We start from the raw sequence: 15,311 nt of genomic DNA on the forward strand, positions 1-15,311 counted from the left end.
TAAAAGGAAAACCTGGAATGCTGCACCGCGGAAAGGCCAAATTCTTCTATTCCGCCTCCGTTCTACAAAGAACTTTGTAGCCTCCTGAAGTCCACCCTGCTCAGCTCTCCTAGCAAGACCAATATATTTTTAAGCTTCTCTCCACAGCCATAAAGGCAAGAAACCCAATAATTTAAAAAACGAAAGCCAAGAATGTTGGCAGGCTAAGTTCTGCACCTGATGCGAAACCCCACACTTGCGCAGGTCGATCAAAGGTGTGCTGAATACTTGCCGCCTCCTCAGATTAGTACAGGCCATTTTGTCCTGCCTCTCCTTTGGTGGTCTTGGAAAGCTCTGCTCCAACGACTCCTTTGTCTCTTCCTGTCCAGAGGAGGTGCAGTTTTTTGCCCGCTCACCTCGTGGGGAGATGTTTGATAGCTTCATCCAGAAAAGGATCCAGGATGTATGGAAAGTCATGAGCAGAGAGGTCCAAGGACTCCATGGATCCATGATCGAGAAGGAAAGCTCCATGGAGAACCTGTCGCAAGCGGTCCTTGAGAGGTGGGAGAAAACACAGGGGGCGAGAGAAGAGGGAAGGGGCTGTTAGGTGGAGTGTGAGGTCCTACTTCACAGTACTCAGTGCAGTATCCAATGCATATCTGATCCTGGTCCGACTGCGCTGGCTGCCAATTAGTTTCCGGGCCCAATTCAAAGTGCTGGTTTTGACCTGTAAAGCCTTAAACGGCTCAGGATCACAATACCTCAAGGAACCGCCTCTTTCCATATGAACCTACCTGGACCCCAATATCAACTTCTGAGGTCCTCCTTCGTGTGCCTCTTCCTTGAGAGGTGCGGAGGGTGGCAACACGAGAACAGGGCCTTTTCTGCAGTGGCTCCCCATCTGTGGAATGCTCTCCCCAGGGAAGTTCGCCTGGCACCTTCATTAGATACCTTTAGGCACCAGGCAAAAATGTTCCCTTTTAACCAGGCCTTTGGCAGACCAGACTGACATCCTATACCCTTTTAAAATGTGGCTCTTTTTTGGGGGGTGGGGGTGTTATTGGGTTATTGTTTTTATTTTGATTTTATAGATTGTGATCTTTTTCTATGAACCACCCTGAGACCTCCAGGTATAGGGCGGTATATAAATTCAATAAATAAATATTAAAAAAAATAAATAAATACCGGGAGGAAGACTTGATCAAGGGCACCCCTGCCTGACCTGGGTCTCCATAGACCCACAGACACATCTAAGCAGGCTTAGGTGTTAGGCTGGAGTGGAAGAAGTTTGGTGGATGATCTTAATCCAGATGTAACCAAGGCGGTACACTTTAGATGGTGGACTACAACTCCCATAATTCTTGACTATGCCCATAGTGGCTGGAGCTGATGGGAGTTGTAGTCCCAGAACAAGTGCCATGCACCATGTTGGAGACCTTCAACAGACCAAACTGGAGTGTGTTGCTCTCTTACTTTCTCAGGGAGTCTCCATTACTGTGTTTTGAAGTTCTCCCTTCTTTCTTTTCTCCCCCTCTCCCTACCCACCTTCCCTCAACCTGCAGCAAGAAGTTGCTTTGGGAGGAGCTGGAAGCTGTGCAGGGTGAACTGCGGCGCATTCATCAGAAACTGAGTATGTTCCCCCTCTCCGAAATGCAGTGGGTTCCCCCTCTCCGAAATGCAGTGGGTGCCTCTCCAGCCATGTTGGAAGGAATTCGGCAATTCCTGATCATTCCACTCATTCTGCCAATCAAAGTCTTTCAGCTTGTCAGGCGAAACAATCCCCCCTCTCCTCCTTCCCTCCTAGTTTCAAAAATAAAATGGGTTGGCTTAATACACACACACACACACACACACACACACACAGTGGACCCTCGGGTTGCAAACGTGATCCATGAGGGAGGCACATTCGCAACCCACAGCGTTCGCAACCCGCAGCGCCGCGTCTGCACACGCGTGGATCGCGATTTGGTGCTTCGCATGCGTGAGCGCCGAAACCCGGAAATAACCCGTTCCGGTACTTCTGGGTTTCAGCACGTCCACAACCCGAAAACGCTCAACCTGAAGCGTCTGTAACCCAAGGTATGACTGTGTGTGTGTGTGTGTGTGTGTGTGTGTGTCTCAGAGAAATAGAAGCTTGGAAACTGGAGCTAACCCATTCACGCATCACTAGCACTGCTAAAAAGGGTAAAATAAATTAAGCAGGGGTCCCATTTGTAAAGGGGAAAAAGGGTTCTTTACTTCCTGTTACAGTCAAACCTTGGTTGCCGAAAGGCTCTGTTTTGGAACGTTTCAGCTCCTGAATGCCAAAAACCCAGACGTAAATGCTCTGGATTTCAAACGTTTTTTGGAAGCCAAACGTCTGACTTCTGCTTGAGTGCAGGAAGCTCCTGCAACGAATTGGAAGCCGTGCTTCGGTTGTCGAATGTTTCAGAAGCCAAACGGGCTTCCGGAACAGATTGCACCGAGGTTTGACTGTGCTTTATACCTAATGAACAAATAAATAAATATTTGCAAGGATGGCTTTGGATTCTGACTCTGGATTGTGAGAGGAGGTTTTCCAGGTTCCCTTGTGCAGCAGAGAGAGAGAGAACACGCAGAAGGAGCGTAGCTTAGGTGTTTAGTGGGACAGCACACAGTGTATTTGCCTTTACTATCTGTTAGTCTCAACCATGGGTAGGCAAACTAAGGCCCGGGGCCCGGATCCAGCCCAGTCGCCTTCTAAATCTGGCCCGTGGACAGTCAAGGAATCAGCGTGTTTTTACATGAGTAGAATGTGTCCTTTTATTTAAAATGCATCTCTGGGTTATTTGTGGGGCATAGGAATTCGATCATATGTTTTTTTCAAAATACAGTCTGGCCCCCCACAAGGTCTGAGGGACAGTGGACCAGCCCCCAGCTGAAAAGGTTTGCTGACCCCTGGAACCCTGTCCTCTGCTGGCTGGAGCCATGCAAGGTTGCTTATACCCAACACTCTCAATGCAGTTTGAGGAGTGGGGGAACAGGAAGGGTAAGAGAGTATTGGGAAATGATATATAATGAATTGAAAAAAATGTTTAAAAGTACCTTTCCAAAAACCCAGAGTCCTTTCTGTTGGAGATAATTCAGAGGGAAATTCCCAGGTGTCAAAAAATACTATTAATGTATTCCACTACTGCACCCTGTGTTTTGCCAGCCCAAAAATGGAAAACAAGCGGGGTCCCAACTAAAGAAGAATGGCAACTTAAACTGATGGAACACGTGCAGCTTGCAGATTTTACCTATAGAATAAGAGAACAAGAAGAATATACGTTTAAAGAAGACTGGGAAATGTTTACTGAATATATGGGTGAAAATTGTGTACACTTGAAACGTTGGCAGCATTAAGATAAATTCAACAGTGTAAATAAGTTTTGATGGATGTAACAATGGATTACTGAATGGTTTAGTTCGTGTAAAATATGCAGGGATGTTGGGTATGCAAAATGAACCACGGAAAGAGAAGAAGGGAAGTCATTGATTTAAGGTTGTTTAAATGAATATTTTGAAATATAAATTAGAAAATTTAATTATATATCTATGTATCTATATTTATATTGTCAGATGGCTGTTGCGGTTGCTTGAGAGTAACCAGGCAGGACTCCAACCTGTCTTTTACAGGCTTTATTTTGGTGCAAACTATTTACAGTGAAGAGCGTCAAAAGTTCATGTCTGGCTCAATCGCTAGCAGAATCCGGGAGTGGTCTTTTTTTGGACCTCCCCCAACACAAGAGTTTCATTACCCCCAACCTTCTCCTTCCCTCTTTGCGCCTTAGGCTACTGTGCAGGATGGGCGATGGCAAGGGCGTGTTTCCCTCCTGTCTGCCTTGCCCAGGAGTGGTGTTAAGGCTTCCACAAGCATCCTCTGGCCTTTGCACCTCTTCCCCATTGGAGGTGGGGCTTTCCTCCTCACCGGAAGAGGAACTGCTTCGCAAGATTTTCGGAGGCTCCCTGTAACACAACTGCTCTTCTGTTCCTCGCTTCTGAGCCGATGGCAGTTCCCTGACATATCTATCTATCTATCTATCTATCTATCTATCTAGAAATAGATAGATATATAGAGATAGGGGGGAGGTGCAGAGGAAGAGAGATGAGGAAAGCCCCTTTGCACTAATAATAATAATAATAATAATTTTTATTTATACCCCGCCCTCCCCAGCCAAGGCCGGGCTCAGAGCGGCTTACAAGCAATAATAAAAACAAGTTGAATGATTACAACTTAAAAACAAAATTAAAATACAACATTAAAATATTGAAACATTAAAATATTAAAATGTAACCTCATCGCAGGAGGAGAAGGAAAAGAAAAAGGAAAGAGAGGGAGGGAATCAAATTGGCTCCAAGCCAAAGGCCAGGCGGAACAACTCTGTCTTACAGGCCCTGCGGAAAGAAATCAGAATCTGCTGCTTCTGACTGCTAGTTGGGCTCTTTACCTGAATGCAGCCAGCATTCCTTCCCCTCCCTTACCTGCTGCAAACTCAAGCCATCCTGAATCTTCCTGTATAGCAGACCCTCCGTTATCTTCCCGCAATCTGAGCAGGTGGCAAATGTGAATGGCTTTGGACTCAGGCGTAACACTGTCTGCTGGGCCACCTGGTTTATACCTTCAGAGTATATAGAGGGGAAAGGTCTTTGCCCTCCCACTCAACTAGGGTAATAGAATTAAAATCTCGCAAGTCCACATGTGTTCATTCAGTTGGCATCAGCCAGCCAGTCCAACTCTCCCTCCTACAACTGAATATTTTATAGACTTAAAAGCTTTCTCTGGACCTTTTGCAACCTTTGCTTTAAAAATCTTGGAGGAAGGAGACTTTCCCAGCCTCCCAAAGCGACTTGTTCTATCGCTGAGCTGCTCCTGTTAATTAGAAAGATTTCCTTTAATTTAACACTCTTGCTTAATCTCGCCTCGTCCTCAGCGGTGAACTCTCTCATTCGCTTGTCTTCCGTTTGATTTTGTAACATCAGCAGCTGACCTTTGCAGTGTGGTTTTTAAATTAATTGTTCCCCTTGCAGGAGGTTCCCCGTCCCCCCAGTTCTACATATCTTAGGTTTGCTTAGGAGAATTGTGACCAATGTCGAGACCCCAGATATGGAGACTCTTGGCACTGCCTCCCTTCCACCTTCAAGTCAGGATCCACTAGGGCAGGGGTCTGCAACCCACGGCTCCGGAGCCGCATGTGGCTCTTTTACACCTTTGCTGCAGCTCCGGGGCGGATACTAGCGAGGGGAGGAGGCGCATTGTGCGCCCCGACACTCTCCACTGTGGCGGGCCAGTGGCGTAGCGTGGGGGGTGCAGGGGGGGCCGGGCGCAACATCTGGGGGGTAGGGTTAGGGGGCGCAAATCCACGGGTTAGGGGGCGCAAATTACTTGCCTTGCCCCGGGTGCTGACAACCCACGCTACGCCACTGTGGCGGGCGCTGTACTGGCTGTGACGTCGCATGGGGGCGGTGCGTGCGTTAGTCACGCACCGTCCTGACGTCACCTTCCCGCCCGCTGTCAGATCGCGGCTCCGGAGATATCTTTGTTTTAAATGTCGCAATGGTTTTGCGGCTCCCAGTTGTTGTTTTTCTTCGAAAACGGGTCCAAGTGGCTCTTTTTGTCTTAAAGGTTGCAGACCCCTGCACTAGGGCAAGGATGGGGGACCTGTGGCCCAGCAGATTTTGAGATCCAGCTCAACTTCAGCCCCAGCCAGTGGTCAAGGAGGGTGGGAGTTGGCTGTGTCCCAAATATTTGCTATTAGACCTAAGGAAGGTTGCAGTAGCAGCATAATCACCCTACCAAAGGGGTGTCGGGGGGTCATTAAGATGTGGGTCCCCCACAGCATGTTAGAACAAATTCAATCCTGGATCTGAAAAGGCCGTTATTTTATTTTTTAAAATTATTTTTGCATTTTCAATTTTACAACCAATAACAACAACAAAAGAAACAAAATACAAACATCGTTTTCCCTTTGACTTCCCTCCCCCCTTTTTATAGATCCTTATGTTTTAATTTTCATTCTGCATCTCTTCACTAACTCAAAATGTTACAAGTCCTTATTCATACTTCAAATTTTAATACACGTTTTCTGTCAAACCTACTAATAAATGTCGTTGTTTACAATAATTTTTCAAATTTATACATTTTATTAGTTTTACAATCAATTTATCATTTCAAAATTTGACTTCCTTCCCCCTCTTTCTGCGGTTCCTTCAATTTATTTTTTAATACCTTCTGCATATCCAAATTCATTTAACTTGCTCATTTAATTATCTACTGTAAATATCTGCCCTTATAAAACTGCAGGTTATTACAATAATCCTGCTAATGTTTTTATCTGTTTACAATTTATCTGTAAATATTCAATCAACCATTTCCATTCTTTGATAAAAAGTTAGTTATCTTGATTTTTGGTAAGTGATTTCTGCATATTCCAGAAGTTTTTGTATCCATTCTTCCTTTGCTGGGACTTCTTCCTTCTTTCCATTTTTGGGCAAGTAACATTCTTGCTGATGTAGCTTTCTATACAATTTAGGTACTTCTGTCCCTATAATTCCCAAAATAAAAGCTTCTGTGTGTGTGTGTGTTTTAAATAAAAGGTATTTTGAACATCTTTTTCAATTCATTGTGTCATTTGCACCTCTCTTTGCCCCTTCCGAATGAACGGGAAGATGAGTGACCAATCCCAGAATCCAATGAAATGTGGGCATGTTTAACAGGGAAAGTTTGGTGCAGGAGAGGCCAAGCCAATGAAGAGGTTATTTGCTGAGACCTTTGGCGGACAACATAGGAGGCATTGACGGGCACATTGGTGACTCTCTAGGCTAAGCGCACTCCACCCCTTTGCATCTAGTAGAGTGCAAGCAAAGGGTCCTTGCTTCACCAGACTCCAGAAACCTTCAGGCCTCTACTCCCAGCTGAGGGTCTCAGCTGTGGCTGTTGCGTGGCGAGTCCCCCCCCCCCATGGAAATAATGAGACATGACACAATTATTTAGGTTAATGGGCTAAAAAGGGTCACAACTTTATTGGTTACAGGTGATGAGCAGTACAGTGGTACCTCAGGTTAAGAACTTAATTCGTTCCGGAGGTCCGCTCTTAACCTGAAACTCTTCTTAACCTGAAGCACCACTTTAGCTAATGGGGCCTCCTGCTGCCGCCGCGCCGCCGGAGCACAATTTCTGTTCTCATCCTGAAGCAAAGTCCTTAACCCGAGGTACTATTTCTGGGTTAGCGGAGTCTGTAACCTGAAGCATATGTAACCCAAGGTACCACTCTATTGGCTTAGGCATTGGTCCTAACCGACTATATCCGACTTCAGCCCGTCCGCTTGAAGTCCGGGAAGGGTTAACCACCAGTAGGGGGAGTCCTGCTGAGGCACATCAACTAGGAACTCCCCCAGGGTCACCATTAGGGGGTGTGCCTTAGGCCCTCACCTCCCCAGGCTTCGGACAGGGCCGCGCCCCCTGGAATCCTTTAACAGACTACCCTTCAATATGCAGGGCAGGTGATGGCGCTACCTCCCCTCTTCCATCTACAGAACTATACCAATGCCTAACCACCAATCCCAGAAAGTTGTGATGATTTGCTACGAGGTAGGCAAAAACCAAGTGGCTGGTGCCAATTTGCCAAGTGGAAAAAAATTCCTACCAGGCCCCTCAACAGCGACCAACCAAGGTCCATAGCAAGGTCAAAGAACGGAAAACCTTATAGGGCGGGAGGGTGGAAACCGGAACAGCGGATGAGCAGCAAAGAGGGAGATCCCTGGCCGCGTCCTGCCTTTATAGGGGAGGCCACGCCCCCTGAACCAGCCGATTGGCCGGCCAGGGGGTGACGTGGCCAGGAATCCCCCCAATTGCGCGGGGCTGGCCTCCACCCACCGCGCGCATGGTGGGGCCGTGAAGCCCGCAACCCCACCTCCTTCGTAAGGTGGAAGTGGCTTTTGCAAGGTCTAGATGGCAGAAGGAGGGGCGTGTGTGCACAGTTCCTGGGCAAGAAACAGAAAGGTTGAAATGCAGAGGGGAAAATCTTGACCCAAGTATGTTTGGACTCTTACCGTAGAGGACCAGGAGGTTGAGATCACCAGGAACATGGGCAGCATTAAGAAAATGCAGGCAAATCAGCTGAAGTGCACCAAGGTGAGTAGCTTCTCCTGGCTCAGTTCTCTGAGATTTCAAGAGGTGTGTTTGTTGGACCTCTGCAAGGATCCGGTGCTCTTCATTGCACAAGTCTGCATCAAAGGAAGCAACACCCCATTGCCTTCAACTGTAGATTAATGGGTTGTGTTCAACTAACTTGCTCGGGGCAGACTCAAAGAAATTAACAGCTGCGATTAACATACCGTAGGTTCATTAATTTCAATAGGTCATCTGTGAGGTAGTGTCTGAGGCTGAGGCCACCTGGGGTTCTGAGGATCCTAGGGACCCAAAGATGGAGATCTCTGACCCAGATGAATAGGAAAACGGAAGCGCCAGCTCCTTTGACTTTGATGGGGGACAAAGTGTGTGTCATATAGATCACACAACACTTGTGTCCTGTTTGATGTGTGGCCATCCAGGCCATGGATCTTGTGGCAATAAGCTTGAGAAATTCATTCTCCTCCTTGGAGCTTCTCTTCTTTGGTGATCACTTGTAGCTGAGTGAGATTGCCTTCCATAAACACGGTTCTAACAGTGAGTCCGTAAGTGATGGTGGAGGCCAATTCTGGATCCACACGTCCTTCCACAGTGGGGACATAGGTTTCCGGACGGGAGTTGATCATGGTGAGGGTTTGCCAAGCATGCCTTCCTCTTAGCACGTTTCTCCCTTTCATCCTGAGTTTGAGCGTCTTCAAAGCCTTTGGTAAAGGCTGTTCTCCAGCTGGAGCACTCACAAGCCACTGTTTCCCTGTTGTCAGTGTTTATACTACCTTTTTTTTTAGATTTGCATCCTTGGAGCACCCCTACTGGACAGCAACAAATAGTATATTTTTCGCTCTATAGGGCGCACTTTCCCCCCTCCAAAAATTAAGGGGAAATGTGTGTGCGTCCTATGGAGCGAATGCAGGCTCCTTGGCTTCAGCGATAGCAATGTGAAGCCTCCGAAGCACAGAGGAGAGCTCCCTCCGCGCTCCTTGGCTTCGCGTTGCTTTCGCTGAAGCCTGGAGAGTGAGAGGGGTCGGTGTGCACTGACGCCTCTCGCTCTCCAGGCTTCAGGGATAGCCGCCTGAAGCCTTCAGAGTGCAGCGCGAGTTCCCGCTACGCTCCGGAGGCTTCGGGTTCCTTTTGCTGAAGCCAGGAGAGCAAGACTCTCCTGGCTTCAGCAGAGAGGGAGAGCTGCGCAGCACCCCTTCAGCCAAGCGGGAGGAGAAATGGAAGGGGCTCTGTTTCTCCTGCCGCTTCGCTGAAGGGGCGCTGAGCAGAGAGGGGGAGATTTTTTTTCTTGTTCTCCCCCTCTAAAACAAGGTGCGTCCTATGGTCGGGTGCATCCTATAGAGCGAAAAATACGGTAGCTGCTGGCTGCCGTCCTCCCAGTTTTGTTCCTTACTTGTATCCTTCTCTGGTCTTCCTAGTTCCTGGGCCAGCTGAAGTGCAGAACAGCAGGCGATGGCTTAGAAGCTGCGGATAATAAGCCTGTGACTGAAGAGCTAAAAAATATCTGGTAAGTACATCATCTTGGGATTCCTATCAAGAAATCTCACCCTAAACACTCGCTAAAGCTTCAGCCTATCCTGTCCCTTCTATTTTGTGCCCATATGAGCTGCCTTGAGGGGTGAAAGAAAGGACAGCCCTCCTTCTTCTACTTTTGTGGACTTTGGTGTTGTGAGACATCACCTTGCCAACATGGTCCGTATAGTTAAAGCTATGGTTTTCCCAGTTGTGATGTATGGAAGTGAGAGCTAGACCATAAAGAAGACTGATCGCCAAAGAATTGATGCTTTTGAATTATGGTGCTGGAGGAGACTCTTGAGAGTTCCACGGACTGCAAGAAGATCAAACGTATCCATTCTGAAGGAAATCAGCCCTGAGTGCTCACTGAAAGGACAGATCCTGAAGCTGAGGCTCCAATACTTTGGCCACCTCATGAGAAGAGAAGACTCCCTGGAAAAGACCCTGATGTTGGGAAAGATGGAGGAGAAGGGGACGACAGAGGACAAGATGGTTGGACATCTTGAAGCTACCAACATGAGTTTGACCAAGCTGTGGGAGGCAGTGGAAGACAGGAGTGCCTGGAGTGCTCTGGTCCATGGAGTCACAAAGAGTCGGACACGACTAAACGACTAAACAACAACAACACCTTGTTCAACTCTGTAGGCCTTGAATTTCCTATACCAGGAAGTTCCACCTCTGCTCCTCACTTTTACATTTTCATATAGGCAGATCCAAATTCCGCATAAAGATCTGCCTGTATTTTGGATCAATGTGTACACGTATCTGGAAACAAAAGGCTGTTGTATTCCAGACACATGCATCAGATTAAGAGAGAGAGAGAGAGAGAGAGAGAAGCATGTGACTGTTTTCACATTACAACATCCATACCTTGGATTTCTCTCTATGAAAATGTAAAGAAGTCACCCGGGTCTGAGGGATCAACTAGATCAGTGGTTCTTAATCTTTTTTGGGTCATAGACTCCTTTGAGAACCTGATGAAAGCCATGGGTCACAGAAAAATGCACGCAAGGAAACAGAAAGGAACAGGAAAGAAATCAAATGAGGGGGATTGGGGTTTTTTTGCACCCGGTTCATGGCCCCTCTGAAGCCTATCCATGGCCCCAAGGTTAAGAACCCCTGAGCTAACCTGACAAAGAAGTTGATTTTAGGTGTGAAATCTAATATGATTAAATGGGCACAGGATATTGGGCATGACATTGAGCTTGCTGACTGGGAGCAGTTATGGACCACTGGTGTTAAATTCACGGCATGTAATGCCTTAAAAGAAAACATTATGAAAATGATCTACAGGTGGTACATGACTCCTGCTAAGTTAGCAAAGATCTATCACTTGCCCAACAACAAGTGTTGGAAGTGTAGTGAAACGGAGGGAACCTTCTATCACCTTTGGTGGACCTGCCCGAAGATTAAGGCTTTCTGGGAAATGATCTATAATGAAATAAAAAAAGTTCTGAAGAGAACGTTTGTTAAAAAACCAGAGGCCTTTCTCTTGGGTATGGTGGGCCAAATGGTGCCAAAGAAGGATAGGACATTTTTTATGTACGCCACTACAGCAGCAAGAATTCTTCTAGCAAAGTATTGGAAGACGCAAGATTTACCCACGTTGGAAGAATGGCAGACGAAGGTGATCGACTATATGGGACTGGCAGAGATGACTGGCAGAATTCGAGACCGGGGGAAAGAGGCGGTGGATGAAGATTGGAATAAATTTAAAGTTTATCTTAAAAACTGCTGTAATTTGGAAAATTAGGGGCTCAGAGTTATAAGAGATAAAGAACTACAGTTGCATTAATAACTAACTGAAGTTAAATATATGAAATATATTTAAGTTATGATCAGAGGGTTGCTGAAAAATCTTGAAACAAGAATGCAGAAAAGGGGTGGTATGGGGAAGTCGTGTTTTTGTTTGTTTATGTTTATGTTTTTGTTTTGTTTTATGGAAAACCAATAAAAATTTATTAAAAAAAAAAAAAAAAAGACAAAGAAGTTGAAAAACATCTTCATGTATGCGACAACAACGGCGAGAGTCTTAATAGCACAAGGATGGAAGACTGAGGAAATCCCGACTAAAGAATTATGGCAAGAGAAACTGATGGACTATGCAGAACTGGCAAAAATGACACATAAACTACGGGACAAGGATAACTGTGACTTTAAAGAGGAATGGGAACCTTTTACAAAGTATCTAAAGATGCAGCAAAGTGAATTGGACTCCCTGGCAGGCCTCGAAGAAACACTCACAAACTTTTTATTGATAATAATCAGATAGATAAATTAAGGACTTACACAATTCTGTAACATGCAGAGAATAGCATTTATTGAGAAACCAGAGATTGGAACTGAGGGCAGTCGGGGGGGCGGGGAGGGTGGGTTGCTTATGGGAGGGAGGGGGAGGGGGGAAATGAGGGGGGAAATTAAGGATATGTTTTAAGATAATATGTTTTGTTGAATTACCTAATATATATTTTTAAAAAAACACAAAACAAAACCCCTGAGCTAGACGTTGGTGACCACAGTGATCAGGAGCCTGGATCCAGCCTGGAGAATTTATTTCCTGTACTATCTACCAAAGGGGATTGAAGACCCATGAAGGGGTGGGTCATGTTTCTGCCCTGCAGTCTCAGCAGCAGGCAGTCTACACGGAGGTCCTTGTCTCTTCCTCCCATACAGGTCAGCTGTCAACACGCTGCGCAACTCCTTCACCAACAGCAACTGGAGTGACAAGAGGGGGTCTCAGAGGATGAAAGGTGAGTTGCAGCAGTGGTCCGGACAAGAAAGAAGGCACGTTGGACAAACGATTCCTGCATTTCAGGGGGCTGGACTAGATGACCCTCTCGGTCCCTTCCAACTTTATGGTTCTATGATTCTATGAAGTGTGGGCCCCGTTGGGCTGGGTGACCACAACCTATCTGGCATGGCTTTCCAATGGGGGTCTCTCCCTCTTGACTTCTTCTTTGGACTTGAATCTTCAGCTTGCAGTTTGCATTTCTTAGTACAGAAAGTATTGATCTGATGTCTAGATATCTTTCCTATTTAATTAATTCAAGAGGGTTCTGGAAGCTTCTCTGTGTGAAAGAAACAAGCAGAAGACTCAAGATGTTTGGGTTATTCTTTCAGAGAAGGCTTAAACTGGTTCTCTTATCTCTTTCTGTCAAGGTCATGCTGACTATAATAGTGAGGCCAGAAGGAGCCTGGGTTTCACTTTCTCTTTCAATCTCCCTTCCGGTGTGGTGTTCTGTATATAGCATACTTAGTGTTAAGTTTTAGTCTTATTAAGTTAAGTCTGCTGCAACTGGATTTCTTATGGACAGTGCTAATCCTGAATGTATTAGATTTGTGACCATTGTGCTCATTTGCCTTCAGTAGCAGTAAAGCTCTGCTGGATGAAATGCAATTGCCTCTGGTCTATGTTTTGGGAATCCTGCAACGTGTTTGAGCTTTTAACTCTGCTAACTATACGTTGGAGTTCTGCTCTGGATCAATATTGAGTAGAATTCCATGACAGGTGTGTATCGACCATTCTGGTGATAACAATTAGTGGAAAGAGTGGAGGGGATGTCACTAGGAAAGGTAGGGGCAAGGGGTGAGATGTTCAGCCATGTATGGCTCAGGGTTTTAGGAAAAAGCTCTCTTGGATCTTTTTACAGGTCGGGGCAGCCAACATCAAAGGAAATGTAGCTCACCTGAGGCCTTTTTATCGGACTCAGCCCTATATCAGGCCCACAGTAGCTCAGAGAACAGCTCGTAGAATGCAGAGGTGAGTCCACAGGTTGTTTCTCGTCTCTCTCCCTCCTCATCCTAAATAATAATAATAATAATAATAATAATAATAATAATAATAATAATAATAATAATAATTTATTTATACCCCGCCCATCTGGCTGGGTTTCCCCAGCTACTCTGGGCAGCTTCCAACAAGGGATTAAAAATAATGAAAACATCAGTCATTAAAAACTTCCCTAAACAGGGCTGCCTTCAGATGTCTTCTAAACGTCAAATAGTTGTTTATTTCTTTGACATCTGATGGGAGGGCATTCCACAGGGCGGGTGGCACTACCAAGAAGGCCCTCTGCCTGGTTCGCTGTAACTTCGCTTCTCAGCGTCCGGGTTGAATAATGAGGGTGGAGACCCTCCTTCAGGTATACAGTGGTACCTCAGGTTACATACGCTTCAGGTTACATACGCTTCAGGTTACAGACTCCGCTAACCCAGAAATAGTACCTCGGGGTATTTAAATATACCTTCCTGAAGAAACCAGAGGCCTTTCTCCTGGGCATGGTCGGCCAATTGGTGCCAAAGAAGGATAGAACTTTCTTTATGTATGCCACAACAGCAGCAAGAATACTTATCGCAAAGTATTGGAAGACACAAGATCTACCCACCCTGGAAGAATGGCAGATGAAGGTGATGGACTATATGGAACTGGCGGAAATGACCGGCAGAATCCGAGATCAGGGAGAAGAGTCGGTGGAAGAAGATTGGAAGAAATTTAAAGACTATTTACAGAAATACTGCAAAATTAATGAATGTTAGAATGATGTTGGATTGAAGTTAAGTGGTTTTCAGTAGTAATGTTATAAAGATGTGTAAAAATGGATTGTTAACAGGGGATAATCTAAAGTTATAATATATTAAGATTAAAGACTAGGATAAAAACAAAGAGGGAAAGGATTTGCTGAACCAGCTAATTGAACTGGATACAAAAAAGGGAGGTGTGAGGAGGTCTGGGGAACAAGCGAATGAAAGATAAGACACGGAAAGATTGAATTTTTTTAAACTGTTTTTACTTTGTATTTTTTCTTTTTCTTTTTTTCTTTTTATAATATTTTGAAAACTTTAATAAAAATCTTAAAAAAAACCAAAACAGAAATAGTACCTCGGGTTAAGAACTTTGCTTCAGGATGAGAACAGAAATCGTGCTCTGGCGGCGTGGCAGCAGCGGGAGACCCCATTAGCTAAAGTGGTGCTTCAGGTTAAGAACAGTTTCAGGTTAAGAACAGACCTCCGGAACAAATTAAGTACTTAACCCAAGGTACCACTGTGCAGGTAAATGGATGTAAAAGCAAGCTGTCCCTTCCCACTCCACTTAAGAGACCACCGGGTGACCTTAGGCCAGTCTCTCACTCTCAGCCTAAACCTACCCTACAGAGTTGTTTGTGAGGATGAAATGGGGCGAAACCAGGGAGGGGGAAGAGAGGTAGGTACGCTACCTTGAGCGCCTCAGAGGAAAGGTGGGGGGTCGAGGTCCCAACCCAAAAAGAATGGCAACTTAAACTGATGGAATATGCACTGCTTGTTGACCTAACATATAGAGTAAGAGAACAAGAACACGTTTAAAGGAGATTGGGAAATGTTTATTGAATATATGGGGGGGGGGAATTGTGTACACTTGAAAACGTTGGCTGCATTAAGATAAATTCAACAGTGTAAACAAGTTTTGATGGTTGTAATAATGGAATACTGAACGGTTTAGTCTATATAAAATATGCAGGGATTTATGTTATGCAAAATGAACCATGGAAATAGAAGAAGGGAAGTCATTGACCTTTTAAGGTTGTTTAAATGAATATTCTTAGAAAATTTAATAAAAATTATACACAAAGGTGGGGGTGTAAATGCAATAAGTAAAAGAAATGAATAAGACTCAGGCGCCGGGCAGACTAACTGCACCTCCCATTCTGTCTTTTAG

At 45.4% G+C, this 15,311-nt stretch overlaps 1 protein-coding gene across 5 annotated transcripts in view; it reads left to right on the plus strand.

Annotated features, from left to right (window-relative positions):
• Nucleotides 1–15,311, plus strand: part of CCDC159 (coiled-coil domain containing 159) — a 28,232-nt gene that overhangs the window by 11,071 nt on the left and 1,850 nt on the right. The window contains exons 6-12 of one of the 5 annotated variants that reach the window (XM_028712014.2): nucleotides 369–540; nucleotides 1,542–1,609; nucleotides 8,034–8,110; nucleotides 9,523–9,611; nucleotides 12,293–12,369; nucleotides 13,270–13,379; nucleotides 13,956–15,305. In XM_028712014.2, the coding sequence (XP_028567847.2) occupies nucleotides 369–540; nucleotides 1,542–1,609; nucleotides 8,034–8,110; nucleotides 9,523–9,611; nucleotides 12,293–12,369; nucleotides 13,270–13,370 (584 nt within the window). In that variant the 3' untranslated portion in view covers nucleotides 13,371–13,379; nucleotides 13,956–15,305. Of the gene's footprint in view, nucleotides 1–368; nucleotides 541–1,541; nucleotides 1,610–2,272; nucleotides 2,497–2,831; nucleotides 6,588–8,033; nucleotides 8,111–9,522; nucleotides 9,612–12,292; nucleotides 15,306–15,311 lie in introns of those variants that run through there. The other 4 variants (XM_028712016.2, XM_077920889.1, XM_077920891.1 and 1 more) reach the window with 4 other exon arrangements.

The sequence above is a fragment of the Podarcis muralis genome, chromosome 17, assembly GCF_964188315.1.
Source record: "Podarcis muralis chromosome 17, rPodMur119.hap1.1, whole genome shotgun sequence".
Lineage (NCBI taxonomy): Eukaryota > Metazoa > Chordata > Lepidosauria > Squamata > Lacertidae > Podarcis > Podarcis muralis.